Source organism: Nipponia nippon, unplaced genomic scaffold (genome assembly GCF_047370975.1).
Source record: "Nipponia nippon isolate SJK-2023a ecotype South Korea unplaced genomic scaffold, ASM4737097v1 scaffold_13, whole genome shotgun sequence".
In the NCBI taxonomy this organism is placed as follows: Eukaryota; Metazoa; Chordata; class Aves; order Pelecaniformes; family Threskiornithidae; genus Nipponia; species Nipponia nippon.
Window position 1 is genome coordinate 810,023 of NW_028262324.1, and position 22,933 is coordinate 832,955.

General features: G+C 59.5%; 2 protein-coding genes across 5 annotated transcripts in view; one reads left to right on the top strand and one right to left on the bottom strand.

Moving 5' to 3' along the window:
* The first annotated feature begins 120 nt into the window (after positions 1 to 120).
* On the top strand, positions 121 to 16,335 carry TP53INP2 (tumor protein p53 inducible nuclear protein 2). Of its 2 annotated transcripts, none has more exons than XM_087749366.1 (4): positions 121 to 285; positions 7,631 to 7,964; positions 11,090 to 11,399; positions 12,844 to 16,335. In XM_087749366.1, exons 2-4 carry the CDS (start codon positions 7,841 to 7,843, stop codon positions 13,094 to 13,096), a joined length of 687 nt encoding a protein of 228 aa, XP_087605492.1. In that variant the 5' UTR covers positions 121 to 285; positions 7,631 to 7,840; the 3' UTR covers positions 13,097 to 16,335. The 2 variants fall into 2 exon arrangements, with proteins under 2 accessions (XP_087605492.1, XP_087605493.1); XM_087749367.1 differs by having other exon boundaries at positions 11,270 to 11,399.
* A 152-nt stretch (positions 16,336 to 16,487) lies between these two features.
* The window catches only part of NCOA6 (nuclear receptor coactivator 6), a 55,312-nt gene continuing 48,866 nt past the window's right edge, over positions 16,488 to 22,933 (bottom strand). For 2 of the 3 annotated variants that reach the window (XM_087749361.1, XM_087749351.1), the window contains one exon: positions 16,488 to 18,748. In XM_087749361.1, the coding sequence (XP_087605487.1) occupies positions 18,687 to 18,748 (62 nt within the window). In that variant the 3' untranslated portion in view covers positions 16,488 to 18,686. The remainder of the gene's footprint in view (positions 18,749 to 22,933) is intronic. The other variant, XR_015702853.1, reaches the window with a different exon arrangement.

Sequence of the window (22,933 nt, forward strand, 5' to 3'; positions counted from 1 at the left end):
CCGCCGCCCCCCGCCGCCGGGCCCCGCGCTGACGTGGGCGGTGCCCTCCCTTTCCCCACCGGCCCCGCCCTCCGTCCGCCGCTTCCTATTGGCCGTTTCCCCGCCGGCGGGCGGGCCGCTTTGTGACGTCACGATCAGCTGTCGGAAGGTCCCGATTTGTGCGGGGGAGCGGCGGGCGCTCGGCAGAACCGCGCCATCGCCACCGGTACCCGGTACCGGCACTACCTCAGCGCCTCCCCGCCGCTCCCTCCCGCCGCTCCCGGTCGCGGTGCCGTTACGGGCGAGGTGAGTCTGCCGCCGACCGGGGTTCGGGGGGGCGGGGGGCGGCGGGCAGGGCTGGGAGGATCGGGCCCTCACCGCCCCGCTGTCCTCCCGCGGGGGGGGGGGTGTCCCGGTGGCGGGGGGCCCCCTCCGGGCCCCCCCCCCCCGCCGCCGGGACCCCTCCCCCCCCGCGCCCGTTGTTTGTTTCTTCATCACCGGATTAAGACTCGAGGTCGCTCTCCGCTCCCATTGGCCCCGCTGTAGTGACGTCTGTCTTATTTGCATATGACATTGAGACGTCATAAGGCTGGTGGTGTCGTCGTGCCCCCCCCCCCCCCCCCCGGCGCGCGCTGTCCTGCCGTGACCCGCGTTAGGTCCCTGCCCCGGCTGTTCCCCAGGCGCGTTGGCAACGTCCCCCCGGTTTGGGTGGGAAACGGGGCTTTTGGAGAAGGAGATGTAGGCACAGGCGTAAGCGGGAAACCGTACCTCTGCATTTCCTCCCTCGCTGCTTCCCAGCGGACGCTCGGTGCTCTCCAACGCCTCCGTCTTCGCCTCTCGATGTACTTTGTAAATCCCAGCGGGTTTAATGAGATTTGGGCGCGTGTGTAGATGTTTTTGTGGAGTTTACCTGCGGTGCCCGGGAAGGGGCCACGCGTAGCTGGCGGTGCCAGGCCGCGGCGCGTGCCGTGGCATCCTGCCGTGCCGCCGTGTGCCGGGGGGCCGAGCCCACGAGTACGTCGGGTACCACGCATAGCGGCTACTTTTGTTATTCCCGCTCTAAGCGCGCCTGCTTTGGGACACCTCAAAGACGTGCCGAGTCCCAGAAGGCCAGCTTTCTCATGGGTTCCCTGCCTCCCGCCTGGGGCCCTCAGCAGCTCGGCTGAGCCGGGGGGGCCCTGGGCACCAAACCCGCTCCCGCCCGAGGGGCTCCTCGGCTGACAGCCTTGGACTCTGTGGGGTGTAACTGTAGAAAGGTGTCGAAAAGGGCGTTACTGCTTTTGTAGGTTTTTTATACACATACATATCCATACATCTGTGTCTCCTGTGTGCAGGGGAGCTGCAGCCCTGCTTAGAGAGCCTGGGCAGAGGCACGGGCGCCCCGGGGTCCCAAGCTGCTGGCCTGAAGCGCCGCTCCTGGGCCCTGCAGCCGCCCCCGCTGACCACGGCACCAGCGAGGGCCCGGCTGGGCGGCTGCCAGCGCTGTCGCTAATTTGGCCGGGGCTTTGCTGGGGTAGGAAACCAGCCCAGAAACAGGTGCTGGGCTCCGGTACAGGACTGTGCCATACCTTCTTTCTCACCGGGCTTAGTCTACAAAGTGCCAAGAACAAATTTTTTTACTCTAAAATAAATCTTTCCTCTCCTCTTATTTTTTTTTCCCCTCCCCCCAAAAGACAAAAGCTTTCTGCTGTAGCTCACTGTCACCATTAGGAACCCATTGCATCAAATCAGTGCTTGTCTGGCCAAGCACAATAGGAAAAACATAATGGAAGTTTTTCCCCTCGAGAATAAACCGATATCACCTGCTGGTAGCAAGACAGGAAAAACCTGAGACGTGAACTCTTATCTAAGAGCTTTTTAGTGCTAATTGCACAGCGAGCCCTGCACAGGCAAGTCTCGCCCCGGCGCACACGTGGCCCCGGGCGGGCTTGGGAGGGAGCTGGTGGGGGGCTCGGGAGGGAGCTGGTGGGGGGCTCGGGAGGGAGCTGGTGGGGGGCTCGGGGCTCCTGCGGTATCAAAGCCCAACTCGCCCGGTGTTCAGCCTCCTGTGATCCGTAACGTTGGGGCTGCTCCCCCTCGATGCGCACGCTCCTAGGGATGTTTCACCTAGCGCATCCCAGAGAGGAAACTTCTGAAATTTCATAGGACAGCTCATGGCAAATCTAAAAATTTCCTGCTTGCTCAGGTCCTGCCGGCCACGGATAGATTTTCCAGGGCTCTGTGCGATGACATCAAATAGCAGAAGGTCGGGTTTGTCCTTGGGGCAAGGACCTTTCCTGCAGCAGTTACGCAAGGGAGCCGGTGCGGGTGGGGACGCTGGCTCCGGGAAAAACACCCCCCTTCTGCGACCCCGAGCCCCCTCCCTCGGGTGGGATCTGGAGGAGCGCACGGGGACTCCTGTCCACGCTGGGCTCCTGGGCTGGCCGAGGATAGCGCTCCCAGGTGCTGCCTTGGTCTGCCGTTCATAATAAGATTCTCATGACAAAGAGGTTTTTGGGGAATTTTTCTAACTGCTCTCTGCCTTCTCCCCCTTCGGCTTCCCGGCTCTGCAGGGGAAGAGGCTGTGGCTGTGACTCAGCCGCTGGCTTCCTGAAGTCAGGCAGTCCGTCCGTGCTGGCGGCAGCCTCGGGTCCAGCTCTGCCCGGGCGGCCAGCGCTGCCCGGGGGCACCCCATCAACGAGGCGGCTGGCGAAGCAAAGGGATCAGCAGGAGCTGGCGTGCAGTTGTTGGGTGATCAAATGCATTAATCCAGCCCTGCCAAACTGTCCCGAGCAAGCCCCTGCCGGCTCCGGTCCCTTCCTTGATGGGGAGGGATGGAGGACAGCACAGGGATGCTTCACTGGTCGTTTTTGGGGCGCTGAGCAGGGCCCCCCGGGCTGCCCAGCTGCCGGACCCCCTTCTCCTTCACTTTGTGTTTCCGTGCTAGGTTTAGGATTTTGGTACATACAGCACAGCGAGAGCAGCCTGTGCAACGCTTGTCTAATTTAGGTAAAATGAGTTGAAAATAACATTTCCCAAGTGGGCTGGAGGAAGGCACCTGATTTATACCTCCAACGCCTGCTGGGATGACTGCGCGGGGTATTCTTAGCTCTGCCGAGGAAGGACCGATTCTGCCGCTTGTCAGCAGCATCCCTCCTGCCGCCGAGTATTTATGGAAAGTTTCAGGGAGCCTGTTGCCATTTCCAAGCGGAGTTGCTGTTGTTCTTGCAGCCTGTGACTCTTGGGAGCTGCCAGCCCTGCGAAGCTGTGGCTCCCGCCCCGGCAAGCTCCTGGCACATCCCGGAGCTTTGCTGCCGATCCTTTTGCCTATTCTTAGCTCCCGGGGTTATTTGCAGTGACGGTGACTCAGAAAACTAATTATTGTGTCGAGGTTTCTGAAGGGGGGAAAAAATAACTCGATGCATTGTGGTTTCCTTACTCCTACTTTAACTTTTAATATTTAATACCCTCTGGCTAGTTTTAAAAGGACTTTCTGGAAGGATTCTGATAAACTTCAGTCATTAAGAAACTCATCTGTCCCCAAGTGAGTGTCACCTGTGGGCTGTCCCCTTGTGCTGGCCTGGGATGGGGTTGACGTGCTGAGTAAGGGGGCTCGTGAAGCCTGGGAGGGACGGCAGCAGTCCCCTCGTGCCCCGGCTCTGGCCGCGGCTCCTTGCGGGGCGTCTGGCGAGTACGGGTGGGCTGAAGGAAGGCACCAGAGCCCTGGCCAGCCCTGGCCACTGGAGGGGCAGAGAAGCCGCCTCCTGCTCCAGACTGCTCCTGTGGGCACCGTCTCTGCCTGGTGGCAAGGCACCGCCTGGGCAGCAGCGACTTAAGTCCCCTTGCAGGGACACGTTCGGGTCCCTCCCGCACCGCAGTTCCCGTGAGGTTGCCAGCCCCAGTTCCCCTGGTGTAAATGGGGCAGGCGTTTGCCACAGGGAAAGCGAAGGCTTTCCAAAAACCTGGAGAAGCTTTGGAGCTTGATCTGCCGATGGCCGTGGGCTGTCCCAGCCAGAGAAGGGCTTGGTGGAAACTGCAGGGACTGAGGTGGCGTGGGGCCATCTCGCTGTCTGGGTGCTGTTGGCAGCAGCCGGCCAAGGAGCCTTTTGTCTCGTGAAGGGCCAAGCGGGCCACCCCCAGCCCTCCAGGACAGTGACACTGAGGAGCTGATGTTGCCAGTGGCTTGCGGGGAGGGTCTGGAGTGACTCAAGGGTGATGCACTGATGACATTGGCCAGGAGCTGCTCCCTTCTAGGGTGGATGGGGGATCACAGACTCACAGAACGGTTTGGGTTGGAAGGGACCTTCAAAGACCATCTAGTCCGACCCCCCCGCCGTGGGCAGGGACATCTTTCACTAGATCCCCTTGCTCAAAGCCCCGTCCAGCCTGGCCTTGAACACTTCCAGTGATGGGGCATCCACAGCTTCTCTGGGTAACCTGCTCCGGTGTCTCACCACCCTCATCATAAAACATTTCTTCCTTATGTCCAGTCTAACCCTACCCTCTTTCAGTTTAAAACCGTTGCCCCTTGTCCTGTCCCTACAGGCCCTGGTAAAAAGTCTCTGTCTTTCTTGCTAGCCCCCTTTATATATGGAAAGGCCGCAATAAGGTCTCCCTGGGGCCTTCTCTTCTCCAGGCTGAACAACCCCAGCCCTCAGCCTCTCTCCATAGCAGAGGTGCTCCAGCCCTCCAACCATTTCCATGGCTTCCTCTGGCTCCGCTCCAACAGGTCCACGTCTGTCTTGCACTGGGGACCCCAGAGCTGGACGCAGGGCTCCAGGGGGTCTCCCCAGAGTGGGGCAGAGGGGCAGGATCCCCTCCCTCGCCCCGCTGGCCACGCTGCGGGGATGCAGCCCAGGAGACGGTTGGCTTTCTGGGCTGCAAGCGCACATTGCCGGCTCACATCCAATTTGTCACCCACCAGTGTCCCCAAGTCCTTCTCTGCAGGGCTGCCCTCAACCCATCCATCCCCAGTCTGTGCTGGTACTGGGGACTGCCCCAGCCCAGGCGCAGGACCTTGCGCTTGGCCTGGCTGAACTTCATGAGGTTCTCATGGGCCCACTCCTCCAGCCTGCCAAGGACCCTCTGGAGGGCATCCCGTCCCTCCTCTGGAGGGCATTCCTTCCCTCTGGAGGGCATCCCGTCCCTCTGCTGAATCAACTGCACCGCCTAGCGCGGTGCCATCCGCAGACTTGCTGAGGGTGCACCTCAGAGATAAAGAGCCTGATTCTGCCTCTTTAACACAGTCTTGCCGAGGATTTCAGAGCAGACAGGATAAAGTGAGGGTGAGGATTAAAGCTCATTTTGCTCCTTGCTTGCCAGGATCCAGCTCCTGCCTCCACCCTGCAGGTTTGATCCTGAAGGCTTTGCCAGCTGCGCTGATAGGAGCTGCCCTGCAGCTCCCCGAGCACCGTCGGGGCCGGCCCTGGCAGGGCTGCTCCGGCTCTCGGGAATCCTTTGCTCTCTTCCCACGAGGCCTGTCTGATCATGCTGTCTGTCCCTCTGCCCGGCTCCTGCTCTGGCCAGGACAGGCCAGAGCCTGGCCAAGCAGCCCCGGGCAGCCCTCCTGCGAGGATCACGGCACGGCACACTGGCTTTGCCGGCTCTCTCCACACTGCTGCCAACCCACGGTTGCTCTCGCGGGTTTTACCAGCAAACCGACCTCCCCAAGGTCCTGTTTAGGATTGTGGTGTCCCCAGGCAGCGGCAGCCTTGTTTTATGCAAGGGGCTGATCCTGCAAGCTCTGCCCTGCCCACGTAGCCTACCCGTGCACCACGGTACAGCGTGGACCCCCGGCACCAGAGGGTGGTTCAGGGCCACCCCACGCTCCCCGGCACGGAGAGGGGGAGAGCTGCTGACTTATTTAAATTCTTTGGGGAATGATCCTTTAAAATGATGCATCTCAACTTTTGCTCTTGGGAGAGCTTTTAACTCTTTCCTGCTGCCCCCGGAGCTCTCGCAGCTGCCTGCGAGCCCCCTTGCCCTGCCTGCAAGCCCCCTTGTCCTTTGCCCCAGCCCTCCCGGTGTGCCGTGGGCCTGCTCTGGAGCAGGACGGCCCCTGACAGCCCGTGATCACGGGGCTGGCTGTGTGTGATGGGAGTGTGGTTACCCCAGGACCTTTAATTACAGAGACAAGGAAAAAGAAGTTAAATTTGGGAGAGAGGACAATTGAAACTAATAGTATCATCTGCTGTGTCCTGTGTCTTCAGGAGAGGAAAGTTACCTTCAGGTTAGGGTGGGCACCTGTGGAGTCCAGACACTTCAGCTCCTGACTTTCCCGTTGATGCACACTGTGATTTTTTGGGGACTAGGCTGTAAGCAGGTGGGTGCCAGGGGACGGAGAGCTGCTCCCGGGGCGGAGGGGGGACTGGCTTTGCTGCTGTCCAGTGAAAGCTGCTGTCGAGTTTTAACAAAATAAAAATAAGAGGTGTTCTGCTCTCTGTTTTGACTGTGTAATTTATCACTTGGCTTTGAACTTGCTCAAGGATGCACTCCTTGCTGGGGGCTCTCTGTGAACTGGGGGTTTGCCCTCTAAAGGCACCCACGGCAACGTGCCAGGCGAGGCAGCTCACAGCCGTCCCCTCTCCCCGCATCCAGCTCCTGATGGCATTTTAATGCCCTTTGATGCCTCTGGACCAAAAAGCATTTTCTCCACACAAATATCACTCTGCACCTTGTGGCTGCCGTCTGTCTGTGCCTCTCTGAGAGCTTTGCAGCCATTAATTAAATTAGTGAGTCCTAACCTCCCCCTGAGCTGCGGGAATGTGTTTCCTCAGGGGTAAAACAGCGATGAGCGTAGACGGAGCCGAGACTCGCCCAGGGCTGAGATAACGCCGTCCTCGCCTGGCCCCACTGCGAGGTGGAGGCACGCTCGCTGCTGCTCCCTCCTGCACGCTGATCCCTGCGTGCTCGGGGCCGAGACACAACCCGTAGCCAAGCACTTTGTCCGGTGGCTCCTTGTAAGGTCCTTGTAAAGGAGCAGTGATGACACATGTGACAGTGTCACCTGTTGGGGCTGGAGGGTGGCAATGGAAGGCAGCTGCATCAGGAGCGCACCCCTGCAGATACACACACGCTCACACAGAGCGCAACAATCACAGTAATGACGTTCAAAATGCAACCAACCTCAAGCAGATATCAGCACAGGCAGGGCTCGAGCGAAACGCTAGCAAGGGCTTCTTGGCACTCAGCTCGAGGAGGGGAGGGTGGCCGCGCTGGCTGGCTGTCAGTGGGTTGGCGGTGGTTTGTAGGGCAGGCTCGTGCCACCGGTCCTCAGGTAGGACAGCAGTGTCGCGCCCCTTGCCAGCGAAGCTTGGTGCCGCCAGCCACACTCCGTGCCCGTTCAGTGCCAGGGGAGGCAGGTCCCAGCCTGACTTTGGGCCAGTGCTTGGCTCTGCCCCTGCCGGCTCCAGCGGATGGCCCCTGGGACGCACGCCCGTGGGGAAGGGGACAGCATGCGGGGCTCGGTGCAGGCGGGGGCTGTGGGGCATGGGCACCCAGCCCTTCACTGCTGCTTGCAGGCATGGTGTGTGATGCCTGTGGAGATGCCAGCGGCTGGGACAGAGACACCTTTTCACTGTCCCCTCTGGCCCGTCTGAGTCCCTTGGGATGCAGGAGGGCCATGCTGCCAACCAGTCCAAATGCATTATTCCTTTTTCTTTCCCTTTTACAGGCCTTTGCACTGAAGCCAAGTGAAGAACCTCAGAATTGCACTACACGCCATTTAACTCGGCTACGATTTCGCTAGCAGCAAAGCATCTCCACCGAGACCTCGAGTGCTGTGTTTTCCGCTCCCTGCCCATCGCGCCTCTCTCCACGCCTGGAAGCCAGTGCTACGCAGTAGCTCTAACTCACCGCCCGTCCTCCTGGACTGCTCACCACCATGTTTCAGCGCCTCACCAGCCTCTTCTTCAGCGACAGCAACACACCGGAAGGCCTGGAGGAGCCCAAACCCTTTGTCGAGGAGGAGGAGGAGGAGGATGGCTGGCTCATAATTGATCTTGCAGGTGAGAAAAGCAGGGGGTACTGGTTTCCCACAGCCTCTGCTGCACTTCGTCTCTCCAGAGCTGGGCAAACCCCTTGAGATGACAGCAGATGACGTGGGCTGTCTGCCTGCGAGCTGTGGCAGTGCCGTGGCCTCGGCTAAGCTGTGCCGTGGGCAGCACTTTGCCCGGAGAAGCTGGGCTCGGCTGCTCCCCGTGACGCCCCTGACAAAGCAGAGGGGGAGCCTGTTCCCCTGGGGGGAACCCCAGTCCCCGGGCGCTGGTGGGGAGCGGCGGTGCCTGTCCCAGCTGCGGACGTGCCGCCGGCGATCTGGTCGTGTTTGGGCCATTTGAGTCCATCAGGGGAGCAAATCTCCGCTCCAAAGGGCTTATCTTCCCAAATCGTTCCCAGTGCCCATGCCAACAGCACTCAGACAAGGGATGTTTGGCGCAAGGCCCCTGTACCTAGAGATCCCTCGAGGTTCCCCCGTTCCCAGGGACGTGACAACCATCCAGAGCCCTGTTTGACACCAGCCAGGCGGGTCAAATTCCTTGTGTGCCGAGAGCTTCTCCAGCTTCATTAAGACCTTGGCGTTGCTATTGTGGGGTCGATGACTCAACCAACTGCAATGATAATTTTATGACCTTTTGCTTGCAAATCGAGCAGTGAACTTAGACAAACAAGCCTGGCTGGGCAGGAGCTCCTCGGTGACCATGGTCTGCTTTTGCAGCCTCTGGGTGGTTGTGGTGCCCCAGCCCAGGGGATCACAAACGCATCCTGCAGGTTTAGGAGGAGGGTTTCGTCCTCCCTCTTGCAGGCATCTGTTCTCTGAGCCAATGCTCCCTGCCTGTCCCTTGTGCACTGAGCAGAGCTCGTTTTTGCGGTGCGAGTCGTTCGTTAGGGTTTTTCCCCCATGCAGTGAGCTGGAGAGGGGACCGGAGCGTGGACAAGCCTGGGACGGGGGACAGGGACAGCCCCGTGCCTGGTGGGAGCACTAAGGAGAGCTGGCGGAGGTGGATGGGTGGCGTGGGCAGGGGCGGCCATGCAGGATTCCCTGTCCTCTGGGCTCTCTGGTGACTGTCACGGGGGGGTCACAGCAGTGACACGGGAGGGGGCTGGTTGCAAGGAGGTCCCTGGAGCAACGGGCATGCAGCTGCCACGTGTTGGGGCCAGCTGGCAACGGCTGCAGCGTGCCCAAAGCATGCCAGAAGGAGCCGGGAGTTTCCCCAGACAGAGAAAGGCTGGGCTGTGCCCTGGTCCCCTGGGTCCGAGACTGCAGCCAGCTCAGCAGGGACCCAGGGGTGACTTTGGTACAAAAGGCTCCCATTTTTTTTTCCAATCCAGCAGCCAGGCTCTCGGTGCAGAGTTGGCTTTCAGCAGTGTGTCTGCCTGGGACCTGCCACCCCGCTGCTAATCCCCCCTGGCACCACCGCTGCCTTTTCCTGTAGCATTCCCTGGCCAGTGAGGGACCGATTTATTTCAGCCCTATTTCTGAGGCTGGAGTTATGCAAAGCACTTTAAAAAATAAACCCGCTGGCTCCAGCCCCCATCCTTCACCTTCGAGCCACGGCAGCCGGCAAGCATCTCAGCCTGGCTCCCTCCCAGCAGCGGGGCAGGCTAACGAGCCTCCGAATTCGTTCCCTCTCAGCCAAGTCTTTGACCCAGGTGTTGCAAAATGCATCCGAATTAACGAGATCTGCCAGGGGCGTTTCAGATGCCCCTCGCACCCCATCGCCCAGCCTGGCGCCGCTAGCACCCAGGGAGGGAGCAAAGAGCATTTCCTGGTGCTCAGTGATACGGCTGCAAGTCGCCAGGGATTCGGGGACCCTGAACTATTCCTCGTGACAGTAAAACCCACCTTGGCAAAGGGTGGGGACAGGGAGCCATGGGTGGCTGGGGCAGGGGTCAGCCACGCCGGGTCCCTGCTCCCTGTGCCCGCAGCCCCCCTGTTGCGGGAGCGCTGCGGGAGCGGGAACGCTCCAGCCGGGCTCAAGGGCTGTCTCCAGGCTGACAAATAATCTCCAGCCTGGCATGTCAACAACTATTAATAGCTTGATATCCACTGACCTGAAGAAAGACGCTCTCGTGTTCACAAGGCTAATTGTGGCCTGTCCTAAGCCCGGGGCTGGGGCAGCGTCTGCGGGAGGAGCCGGGGACACGCCAGTGGCGAACGCCGGCCCCGTGCTCCGTGCACTGTATTTCTCTGCCACAAGAACACATTCACCTCTGATTTCTCCTGCACCCTCACCCAGCCACAGGGTCACACGTGTCCATATAGGTACTGCACTGCATCCCCCTGAGACCTGTTCCCTCGGATCTGCCGATGAGGCCAGGAACGGGCCTGGGTATCCCGATGAGCCCAACACTAGGTGCAGGCTCCCTTCCCATAACACAACCAGTAATTCTGAGCATGGGCAGAAAAAGCACCAGCCCCAGTGCTTTTGCCAGGCGGAGGCGAGGATGGGAGGGTGAGGAAGGCTGGGGTGCCGGAGGCGGGTGGTGGGCAGCTCCTGGCTCAGCCGCCCGCAGCTCGGCCGCTGACGGACTGAAGCTGAAGGCGCAGCGAAAACCTTTGCTGAAGAATTTATTCCCCTGGTTTCTTCCAGAAAAAGGTGTGAACAGTTTTTTTCCTCTGTGTGTGCTTGGTTTCAATGTTTGCAAAGTGCCGGGCGGTGTTTGCAAGCACAGGTGAGCCGGCGTTCCTCCGGGGCGGCACGGCATGGCTCAGGTGCCATAAGAACAGGCAAAAGCAGCGTTTCTTGCCAGCTGAATTTCTTCCTTCGTTTTGAGAAGGAAAAAAAGAATTGCTGTGGTAAACCCTGCTGGTTTCCCGCACCTCTTGGTTAAACTGCCTAACCAGAGCCGTTTCCATGGCGTGTTGGCTTAGCGAGGCCGGACCCTGCAGCACCGGCGGCCGCCCCGGTGTGGCGGGCGCTGGTTGGGGTGCGGTGCGGGGCACTGCTGGCGTCTCCCTCCCCATGAGGTCCCGTTGACGCCGTGCCCGTCTCTAGCAGTGGTGATGGTGGTGGGGTGTCTCTTGCACTAACGATGCCCCTTTCTCTCCCCCCTCCCCTCCCCACTGTACATGGTATGTGTGTGTCCCCCCCCCGCTGCGCCCCGCATGGCTCTGCACCCCCGCCACCCCCAGGCAGCCACGCCCGCCCCGGCGCAGCCCGGCGAGTGGGTGCTGGCGGTACCGGGCGCTCAGCACGATCCCGCCCGGCACCCCCCGGTCCACCGCCGCTGCCGGCCGCTTCCCCGGCTTCGGCCGGTCCCTGCTTGATGGACGAGAGTTGGTTTGTCACCCCTCCCCCCTGTTTTACTGCAGAGGGGCCCAGCCCCGGTGGCGTGGGGAGCAACCCCATGGAGGACCTGCTCATCGAGCACCCCAGCATGTCCGTCTACATCACCAGCACCCTCGAGGTGGATGGGGAGGGCCCCGAGGACGATGCTGCCGGGTGAGTGTGGCTTGGGGGTGCTTGCTGGGGGCTGCCGGCCCCAGCACCCGCTGGGGGACTGGGGTGGGCGGTCAGTCCTGGCATCCCAAATCACCGCGTACGCCCGGGAGCGTGTTGCCCACACTGCCCGTGGATGGAGCGGGGCTGTGGGGGACCTCAGTGTCCCCATGTCCCACCTCAGGGAGTGCAGGGATGGCAGCCTCCGTGGCCCGAAATACTCTGCTAAGCGGGTCTCAGTGCCACGTTGAGGCAGCCATGGGTGCAGGACCACGAGCCTGCCGCTGGGCTGCGATGGGAGAGGGCTGCGTCTCCTGGTGTGGCCACCTGTGCCGATGCCACTTGTCACCCTGCTGCCCGGCCGGGGGGTTTGCCAGGCTGGGCTTAAACAGGGGATTTTGCACAAGTATGGCACAAGCAAAGCAAAACCAATGGGACAAGGTGGCCTTTGGGCACAGTGGTCCCCCCAAGACCCCTGGCTCCCCCAGGCAGGAGGATGCTGCAGCCCCCCCGATCCCCCTCCTGGCTCCTTACTGGCCCAGCACAGGGGTGTCCCACGGCCACGGGGGAGCGGGATGCCACCAGCCATGGATGCAGACGCCTGTCCCTGCCCCGAAGTGCAGCTTAGCGGGGGGAAAAGGTTAAACAGAAATGCCCCCAATACCCCACTGCCCTCTCCTCCCCCAGGAGCTGTGGGCTGGAGCCCCCCCGCTTCCTTCCCCGGGGCCACAGCCTCGCTGCAGCCCCGGGGAGCTCTGCGCTCTCCCCCGGCTGCCCCGCGGCGCCGGGAAAGCCCTGACCACAGACACGCTGAGCCCTGATGCTGTCGGCCGAGCACTGGGTCCCACTGTGCCACGGGGTCCCCGCTGCCCCCCAGCCCTCCAGCATCTCCCTGGGACCCCTCACCGGGGCAGGGGAGGAGGGAGCGCCTCCCCTGTGCCGCAGCGTGGTTATTTACCCACGGCACAAGAATTCGGGGTGGGCCTCCACCCGGGCTAGGGGACCCCCTTCCTCCAGGACTTCTCTCTTTGCAAAGAGTCCCTGAGGGCCACAGCTTGATCTCAAGAGCTTGAGAGAACCTCAGCGCTGGAGGGTGCAGAGAGGGGGCCAGAGGGAGCTGGAAACGGGCCAGGAGAGCGAATGGGTCACAAGCGGGATGGCGACGGGGCAGGGCTTGGCTTCCCTCCACTGGGCTCAGGGGACTCAGCCACTGTGGGGGACTGTGGGGACGGCCCTGTTCCTGGTGGTGTCTGAATGTATCCCCGGTGTCCTACAGCCCGCCTGTGCCGGAGCCTCCCCACCCCTCAGCAGGCTGCTGGGGCGCGAGGGGGCCGGGTCCATCCAGGGGGCACGGCACGATGGGGGTGGTTGGAGACCCCAGTCCCCTTCTTGCCAGGGTGGGCGAGGGCTGGGTGCCAGAGGCCGCTGACGGTCCCTTTCTCTGCAGGGAGGTGCCAGAGCCCCGGCTGGAGCGGCACGTGCCACACCACAGCAGGTCCCTCTCGGTGAAGGCCGCCATCTTGGAGAAGGTCGGGCAGGCACGGCGGGTGCAGCGGGCCAAGCAGCTGGCGGAGAAGCACCGGCTCAGCCAGAAGGCGCTGCAGCGGCAGAACCGGGCCCGCCAGCGCCCGCTGCGCCGGGCCAACCAGCATGCCAGGACCTTCGTCCACCAGCCCTGCCAGCGCCACTGCAACTACTGACCTCCCCGGGACGCCCGCGCCGCCGCTCCCTGCCGCCACCTCCCCCGGCGGAGGGAGACTTCACCCCCCACCCCGACACCAGCCGCCCCGGGGAGCGGTGGCCCCGACGAACACCGGTGACGCCGAGCTGCAGTTTCACTCCACACCCCCTCACGCACCTTCACGCCCGGACCCCCACTCCTCGTCTTCCTCCCTCCGTCCTCCGCTGCTCCCTTCGCCCCCGATGCCGGCCAGGCCAGCAGCCCCCGGAGCCGCTGGCAGGGAGGGCTGCGCTGCCCCCCTCCACCCTTGCAGCCACGCCAGCCTTCACGTGGGAAATCGGTATTCCCAGTGAAATCGCCCATTTCCGAAATCCACAGCAAAGCCTGTTTGCCCTGACGAGCCTGTGACATCAGTGCCTTTCTTCATGACGTCATGACTCCACGTATCGCCAGGCTGGGATGTCACAAGCAGAGACACCAAGCAGAAGTGAAAAGAGCAATGAAGCAACAAGATTTGGGATTTTTAGGAAAATCTCATCAATGACACTAACTAATGCTTCCTCCCCCAAAACCAGCAAATACCCCCCGCCCTCCTTGATTACGCAATTACATTTTTACCGTGATAAGACAAGAACCCCACTACTGGTCCTGAAAGGGCTTGGCGTGGGGAGGAGCTGGTGGAAACCTTCGTGGCAGGGTCAGCCGGGCGGCTCGTGGTGCCTCGTGGTGGTTTTTTTAAAGACAACCTTAAAGCAATCTCAGGAAACCAAGCACTGGCCCAGCACCTCGCCGGAGCCCTTGGCCGCCCCGCGGGGGGAGGGGGGGGCCCAGCCCGAGGCCAGTGGTAGCATCACCGTGGCTGGTGGTCCCGCTGAGCTGCTGGCTGCCTTCTCCGAGTGAGCCCCCTCCTCCTGGAGCTGCTCATCTGCCCAAGCCGCACCTATATACATACATACATATAGATAGATGTGTGTATATATGTCTCTGTATACCTGTGTACTTGCAAGAGGCACCGGTTAAGCCAAGGAGCATCGGCTGCCCGGCGTTAACCCCTGGGACGGGAGCGGAGGCAGGGACCTGCGCAGCTTCCCCGAGGTGGCAAAAGCATGTCGAAGCTGGTGGCGAAGTGTTGCCGAAGAGGAGGCCGGAGGGAAGAGGCTGAAGTAAGGGCAAAGGTGGACCTGGGAGCGGCTGCAAAGGGCCAGGACGGGGCAGGCCTGGGCGGCGGGGCCGGGCGAGGGGGTCGCTGCGGTGGAGCTGTAGCGGGAACACCTTCTTCCCCCACTAAAAATTGCATCCTTTCCCGTGACGGGCAAAATTCCCTCGTGGGCAATGCTGATTTTTAATGCAAATCCCTCCCCTCCTCCTGATGGACTCGTTCTGCCTTTCCAAGGGCAGGGTCCACACTTGTCACCAGCTCCAGCACCCGCTGAGATGGCTCCAAGCCCAGCAGAAATTTGCTGATTCCACCCAGCTCCCTCCCTTTAGGGACTGGTTTTGCACCCCGTGCTCCGGGAAGGTCTGGCCACCGCGTCCTGCTTGTGGCCAGCTCACAGCCTGGATTCCCACCCTCCGAGACAAAAAATACTCCCACCCCCCCGAAAAAAATGCTGATTTCACAAGAGTTTCTTCCATTCACCAAATTACATCCCTTAATATCAGCTTGGGACCTGGGCTGAAGGAACCGTGGTAAGCCCAACCTCACACAACTGATATTTATTAATTTTTTTAAACGAGATTAAAAACAAAACGAGCCCTCTTATGAGCACCAGCCCCAGCTCTGCCTGGGGACCTGGACCACGGGGAGCCGGCGGATGATGCTCACCTGCAGCCGTTATCTGTTGCTCCGATGACACGGCATTCCCAAAAGCGGGGAAGAACAAAAAACTGATTTCAAGTATCTCTTGTCAGCCTTTCCCTTTCAATTCTTCCAGGCCAGTTTCTTGTTTCAAGTCCTCCTGAGACCCAGCACCCTCATCACATGAATGATGTGATGCCTCCTGCCCCCCCCCCAGCTGCAGCAGCCAGTGCCTGCCGTGGCGAGCGCGGCGCTGGCTCCTGTGCCGGTGGAGACGCTGGGCCGTATTCTACACCCTCCACACTGGTTTAGGCTGCTGCTTTTTCAGCCTTTCTGGTAAGCGCACCGCACTGGAGCTGATTTTTCACAGCTGGTGTTTATCAGCAGAGGAAGAGCGGGCTGGGGAACCTGGCGTTACCCCCCAGCCCTCGGTGTCGCCTGCCGCTCCTTGGGCCTCGCCGCCATCACCATCCCTCGCTGCCGAACCTAAGACCACGCTGGAGATGGCCCTATTTCATCTCTGGTGCCTTCTCGGAGAAGAGACGGCCAACTGCTTGACTCGAGGGGAACGTTTACATCCTTTGGCTCCCTGGGCTTCACATTAAATCCCTTTTTTCCCCCCGAAGCGATGCCTGGTATGAACGGGGAGCATGGCACTTGTAGGGCTGCTGGCACGGGTGTTTGTGAAGAGAAGCAGGGGCTGAGCCCGAGCGCTCGGGTGGCCGATGGATGTCCGATGAGCTGCCGCCTTTCCTGGGCCACTCCTTCCCGTGTCGCTGGATGATGTTGTGCTCTGTGGCCACCGGGCAACAGTGTTAGAGGAAGCATTTTCTCTCTAGCCCAAATATACATCAAGGAGTGGACAAGCCAAGCAACGTCCTGCCTCCCAGCCCGTTCTCCATTGCAAATTCTCCTCCTGCGCCCCCGAGATGCTGCCAGTCCCTCTGGAGCGCTCCCGAAATCAGGCTGGCTGCGACACCGTTGCTCGCGCTGCCGCTGCCAGGGCAGGCGGGCTGGAGGGCAGCGGGGCTGGCTGCGAACCGCGTCCCTGGCGCGGGTCCTCCTGTCTCACACCGGCCAGGCCTTCCCGTGCCCACCAGTCTGGTTGCAAACGGTGCCCCAGTAGGAGAAACTCCTCATCAAAATCCTCCTCTGCGTCCCGCTCATCTGTCGTCAGCCAGAAGCCCTTGGCCGTGCTCGCGGGGGGCTCAGCACGGTCGTGGCTGCCAGCCACCGGCTCCCAGCGCCCGTTTCAAACGGCTGATGCTGTTACTCCGTCCTGGTTGTCGGAAGCGAATGCAAACTGTTTTCTTTTTCTTTCTTCTTTCTGTGCCAGTCTGAGACATCTTTCATCACGCTGTGCCCAGCCAGCACAGGACATGAAGCAGAACTATTATCACACTTTATATCAAGAGTATGTTTATAAAGGATTAATAAATTATTAATAATGTTTTCATGAAGAGGTTAATCCAGAGTCCTAGCATCCCGCAGGTCAACCGAGCGCACTTACCACAGCATAAGCGGGCTCCTGTGACCCCCCCAGTGTTTGTGCACTTGCTCTTGTATTAACACCAATAATCGGCTCTTAACCCCTGCAGAGTGGCTGTGGCTCCGCTCCGCCCGCGCGACCGACCCTTCTGATGCTGGGCAGGGGTGTGTTCAGCCTGCGCTGCGCAAAGCCCCGCAGTGCTCCTCTCCTGCCCCACGGCAAGCACAAGACCTGGCCTGATACCAAATCTCCTGCCCAGTGTTGCCAGAGCAAGAAAACCCCTTTACACTGAGGTTACGAGTCTCCTCGAATCTTAAAACAAAAGAAAGGTGCTTAAAAACTGAGAACTTTTCCCGTGTGTGCACATGTGTGCATGTGTAGATATTTCACAACGCGGCGTGGGTGTTTGGTAGTTGTTTTGGGGTGCGGGTTTTAGTTTTTTAGGGGTTTCTTCTTGTTTTTTTGTTTTTGTTTTTTTTTTGCACCCAGTATTTTCAATTTGTGACTGACTGCGCGATGCTCCCGATGGGAAGGTGAAGCAAACACGGCACTGGCTGGCAGGGAGGCCCGTGGGCTGGTGTCCTGCTTGAACGGCTAGGATGGGTCTTGCTTGCTTTTCTTTACTTGCGTAGGGGGAAAATACAGCATGGACTCAGGGACAAACAAATACGCTGGGGTCTTTAAAAATGTGTTTTTTCTGGGCTTCTCTGTTCAGATGTGGGGTTTGTTTCTGTCTGTGAGGCCTTTGGTTGTGTGGTCCCGAAGGATGCTGCAGGGATGTGGCCGAAGCTTTTGGCAGCACGTGTCGCCGAGAGGCCGCGGCAGGCTGCTGCGCGTCGAAGAGCTGCAGGGTTTGGTGCTCCGACACAGCGCCTGCGTGGAAAAGGAGCTGTGGCCACCTGTGGCGAAACCATCCCTGAGCAGCAGCCCCTCTTCATTTGCCCATGTCCCAGAAGCTCACCTTACAGCTGCTAGAATGTGGCTGGTCCCTCCTTGGGCTCGGTTGTGAACAGCTGGTACGGATTTTAAGCAGCGAGCCCCCAAGGCTTTGGGAGGTGAAGCGGAGCTGTGCTTTCCGTCAGCCGCAGCTGGCCCGGCTCCCACCGCGTCCCTGGGATCAGAAGGCAGCCGGGATGGGGGAAGTCGTCGGAGCAGCCACGTGGAGAAATGCTGGTGCAGGTGACAGGAGGATTTGTGGAAGGAAATTTTCGTATTTCTTGCAATGAAAGCATAAAAAAAAGGAAAAATTCCCCGGTGGAGAGACCTGGGCAAATCTCTGTTCAGTAAACGCTTGCTTTGCCTGGCAGAGTGGCAGTGCCGCAGCCACGGCTGCCAGGGCACCGATGGGCGAGCTGGCTCTGGCCCTGGCAGCACCTTCCCAGCCCCGCGCTGGTGTCGCAGCGAGGACCGGGCACGGACGGGCAGGGCTGGGGGCATCGGGACACCGCGGGCAGGCGGGGGCAGCACCGCCTGGAGCTTGTGGAGGCAGCGGACCCCTGTGGTGGAAGGATCCTTTCCGCCACTCAAAGACCCCGTGGTGCAGGGGACCTTCTCAGAGCAAGGCACGAGAGATTTGCATCTCCGTTGCCGTCTTTCGGCACGGGGCAGGGCAGCCTATCTCCATACCAGTGCGATGGAAGAACCCCCTGAAGGGAGTGGTGAGGCTCCCCCAGCCATCAGGACAAGGCCGGGAGAGGCAGCTCTCCTGGAGAAGTGCCACCTCTTGAGATGAAAACCAGATCACGCCAGGACAGGTCTCAACCCGCATACCCCTGTGCGACCCACCTCCCCGGGCAGCTCCCCGCGTGGCTCTGCCTGCCGCACCGTGCAACGGCAGGCTCGCGGCCACGGTGCGGCCACGGCACACGCAGGACACCTCGCTGGCAGCCACGTCAGCCGCAACAAAGTCCTTTCACTGAATTTTGGCTCTTGCCTGCGCTGCGAGACTGGGGGGAGCTGCTGGGGAGCTGGGGCAAAAGTCCTTCTCACCCGATGCTCTGAAACTTGCACTCACAAATGCGCTTTCCAAAAAACCCTGCTGTAAAAGCTCGATCGGGAAGGAAAATGTTTCTTTCCATGGGAGTCAGCATTTCTTTTTCATCACGGTTAACATAAATGCATGGCTCATCCCAAAGATCACTGCTGTGGCAATCTTCACTCTTCCTTTAGGCATGTTTCTAATTAGTAGATAATTTTACATTTACCTCTTACTGATAGCTTTTCCTCTTCCATCCAGCGCCACTGGGGAGCAAAAATCCCACTAGATGTCTTGTCATACCAGTCAGAACAAAAAAAAAGATGAAAAAATACTCCCGTGAGGTTCTAGACTTGACTCCCAGAGCTTTGCAGTCGCTCCTGTGGAGGATAAATATCAGTCCCGTGCCCTGCATAAAGAGGAAATTAAATTTCAGGTGAATTCATTGGAAAACAAGTGAGTCCCCAAAGGTTAAACCGTATAATAATTAGAAAACAGCCAGTAAAAAGCGGTGGGACATCTCAAGTCAAGAGAAACGGTTCTCAGCATCTGTCTGCTGCTGCCTGGCAGAAGGCAGCGCCGAGCCCCGCTCCTGTGCTGGGGCTGGGGTGATGGCAGGCCCCGCGTCTTCCATGAGCGCCTGGGTTTACAAGAAGAGGCCACCCACGTCCAGCTGGTGCCACGGTGACTCTCCAGCCGCTGGGGACTGTCAACAGCCACCGTTGCCACAGGTGGCACAGATGAGCCTCCAGTTTGCCGCACCTCCTTTGCTGTCTGTGCTCAGAAAAAGCTGCTGTGGGGGGGACATGCGCCAGCACCCCAGCAGCCCCCCAGTCCTCAGAGCTCCCCCCAGTCCTTCTCCAGCACGGGACTGCGCCTGGTGACCTCCTCAGCGCAGCCGCTCGTGGGGACCGGAGCCCGAGGACAGGCACCCCCACACTCGCAGCCTCACATCCCAGGGGCCTCCAACTGTCAGAGCAGCCGGAGCCTTAAACGGGGTTCATCACCTCAGGGCTTGTCTTCTTCAAGGCAGAGCTTGCCATCTCTCCCCGTTTCTCTCAGATCTGCTCAATACAATGTCAAAGTCATGAATAATTTCCTGGCGTCCTCAAGGGCTCAGCCCTCGTCCCGTTAACGTGACCAGAGCGGCTGTCACGAGTCGCGTGAACATGGCGGCGGAAGCTGGATGAAGTGGTGGGAGAGGCTCTGTGTGGTGGGCGAGTCCCTCTGCCAGCGAGAGGTGTCCTCAAACCCGTCGGAGATGGAGATGCTGCTTCCCCTCCGCTCGCCTCCAGGGTGCCAGTGGTGGAGCGCTCGTCAGCCGCGGGCTCTGGACAACCAGACACATCGGGCTGGAGGTCTCCCCACCGCCTCCCGGTTCACACCATTCATCGATGCATCATCAAACAGCCTTTCTTTTTGCGTCTTAAAACAGGTCTGTGTCATTATCTAAAGCCACAACCGTTTCCTTAAAAGGATGAGGCTGACAAAGACGAGCAGCTCTATTTAATAACAAAGATGGCGCTGAGGTGTCGTCCTTTCTGAAGTTCTTTTTTACAGGGAGGTGACGCCAGGGTCCCGCCTTGGGCTCGCCTCGGAGCTAACGCCTGCTGGGCTGCCTGGGGGGGCTCGTCCAGCCCCGCACCCGGAGCCCGCACAAAGCCCTGTTCGAGCGGTGCTACCGCGTGCCCCGGCGCGTGCAAACGCTGCCCGAGGCTTTGGCTCCATTACGGCTGACCACAGAAATCCCTCTACCTTCCACGCTGATCGTACTTGATCACCGGGGGGGGGGGAGATTTTATTCCCTGCAAAAGGAGGGAGAAACCAGCACAGCAAATTGTTAAGTGTAGCTTCAAAATGGGTCGCACCGGGGAGCCCGCGGTTTCTCCACGCTTCCACGTTCACCTGGCGTACCCACGCCCGGGAAGCCGGGAGCAGCTACGCCCCGGTCTCGCTGGAGCCTTAGCCTCAGCTTTCTGTTGACACAGTTGTGCGTCGGGAAATCGAGGGATGAGGAACAGCACAAGGCCTAACAGTAAAATAGTAACGTTTCCTCTTGTACCGTAAATATAGCCGTACAGAGCCACTGAGCACCGCAATATTTTACTTGGACGTATCCACCCTAGGTATTCTGCCTGTAAAACTCATCCACGGGAATTACCCACCTCCATGCTGGACTGACTGTACACGTGCCTTTCACCCTTTTTCATGGTTTTCATCTTTTTTTAACACAACTGCCGAACTTGAATAAATCAGTGAACTATAGCTAAACGGCCTATGCAAGCGATGACTGGGGAGTCCGTTTTCGATATTTCTGTGTTTCTATGTTGTTTTAAAAGTAGACGCTGGGATTTTCAGAGAAGCCTAACAGAATTAATGCCCTAAAAAGCATTTAGCTTTTTTTTTTTTTTAATAGCTAAAAAGCGTTTAGCATTTCGGATGCTAAATCTCTTAGGCAGCTTTGAAAAGCTCAGCCCAAACCCCAGTCCCTCACTGGTCTGCGCGTGGCGAGCAAGCAGGAGCGGCAGGAGGACCAGCGCTTTGCCCGGACAGACGGCGCGTTCGATAGCCGTGTTTCCTTTCAGGAGAAAGAAGAACGTGTGTTCGGTCAGAAGAGGTTGCCTTAAGCCTTCCCTAAAACGCGCCGGCCAACGTGCCGGTCCCCGGCCGCCCGCCCTGCGCCACCAGCGCCCGGGCAGCGCGGCCCCACGGCTGAGCGGGCTGCGGCGTCGCAGAGGGCCCACGCCGCCCAGCCGATGCCAGCAGCTCTCCATCGGCCGCGCTCTGCTGAATGCCTTACCGCAGTGGGACAACTGCCACACCGGGACTTTGAGAAGAGGGGAAAAAAAGCCCCACGTTTTTCTACATCACCTATGCTGTAGGACTGAAACCTCGTCTGAAACTAGAAGCTAACGAAATATGTCCTTTTTGTGCGTTACGTGTTAAATCGGTGTAAGCAAGGTTAGTAGAGAAAGGGTGTCTCCTTCTCGTAGGACATTGTTTAAACATTTGCTGTGTGTCAACAGACCGGAGGACACGGCTGCCTGGATACGTTATGTAGCGTGCCTGTGTGTATGTAACCTGGTTTTGGTTGTTAGGTTGTAATGCTGTCTTTTGACTGAAAAAAAAATCTAATATAAAGAAAACCCCCAAGAAATAAAAAAAAAAAAATATTTAAACTCTATTTGATGTGTATTCCTCTAAAGCCTGCAAGTAAACCTGTTTGCAAAAAGCTTTGGGTTTTAAAATCAGCTTTCAAAAGTCAATGCTGTGAGGGTCAGAGAGAAGTCAATAGAAGGAAGTCCCCGCCGAAGACAAGGCTGCACAGCGGAGGGGGTGGTACGGGCTGAGTGGTTTGGGGGATTTTTTCCCCCTCCCCATTACCAAACCCTAGAACGCGGCAGGAGATTGCAAGGGCTAGAGCAGCTGCCGAGTGCCCGGAGAAAGAGGAGACCCCATCAGCCGACCGCTGCTGCATCAGCTGCCTCTCCAAGCCCCTCGCAGTGGCCCGGCACGGTCTTACCCCCGCCTGCGGCCCAGAGGCAGAGGTGCCCGAAGATGGTGAGGGGCTTGGAGCATCCGACAGCGAGAGGCTGAGAGCTGGCACGGCTCCGCCTGCGGGAGGAGGCTCAGGGGGATCCCATCCCCGTGTGCCGATACCTGACGGGGGGAGCACGGGAGCCGGACTCTTCTCAGCCCAGGGGCAGGATGAGAGGCACAAGTTGAAGTACAAAAGCAGAGAAATTCCACTTAAACTGTGACGGCAAGGCTGGTTGGCCACAGGAGCAGGTTGCCCCGTGAGGCTGAGGAGCCTCCATCCTTGGAGATACCCTAAAGGAGAGCGGACGCGGCCATGAGCAGCCTGCGCTGGGCAGGGGGGCACGGAGCTCTCCGAGCCCAGCGGCTGCGCCAGCTCCTCCAGCGGAGCCGAGCCAAGGGCTGCGCCGGGCGCTACACCCGCCATCCCCCAGCTGCCTCCAGGAGTTCTGAGGTTAGAGATCGGGAATGAAAGACTAGGCAAGAGCGAGCTTTGATAAAGCTCAGGGAAAGCCAAATTCAGCAGCGGCAGACAAACACAGGGTCATTCGGGCTGGGACAGCCCTCAGGAAGCCTTCGGTCCAACCTGCTGCTCACAGCAGGGCAAATACCGAATTCAGACCACGTCGTACAGGGCTTTCTCCAGCTGATTCTTGAAAATCTGCAGAGAGCGCGAGCCCGCCACCTCTCTCAGCCCTGCTCCAGTGCCCAGCTGTCCCCAGGGAGAATTTTTTGTTGTACCCAGCCAGAACCTCCTCTTTTTCCATTTCTTCTAGTGGTGTGTCCGCCCCCCCCCAGCACCCACCTCCATAAGAGCCTGGCTCCATCTCCTCCAGTACCCGAAAGGTGCCGAAGCCCATCTCCCTCGACCTCTCCTCTTGCAAGACCAGGTGTTCCCAGCTCCTGGCCACCTTAGCAGCCCTCTATTGTGTCCCCTCTACGTTATCAACACCTTGTGTGTGTGCACGTGGTGGAAAACTGGCAATAACGCTCCAGATGTGGTCTAACAAGTGCCAGGAGAAGGGGAGCGATGGCTTCTCTTACCTCCTGGCTATGC

Excerpts from the sequence above, each read along its gene's own strand:
- TP53INP2 (XM_087749366.1), top strand. The coding sequence starts at position 7,841 with ATGTTTCAGCGCCTCACCAGCCTCTTCTTCAGCGACAGCAACACACCG. Across the intron at positions 7,965-11,089 it reads GCTCATAATTGATCTTGCAG|GCAGCCACGCCCGCCCCGGC; the intron begins GTGAGAAAAGCA and ends CGCCACCCCCAG. Across the intron at positions 11,400-12,843 it reads CCCGAGGACGATGCTGCCGG|GGAGGTGCCAGAGCCCCGGC; the intron begins GTGAGTGTGGCT and ends CTTTCTCTGCAG.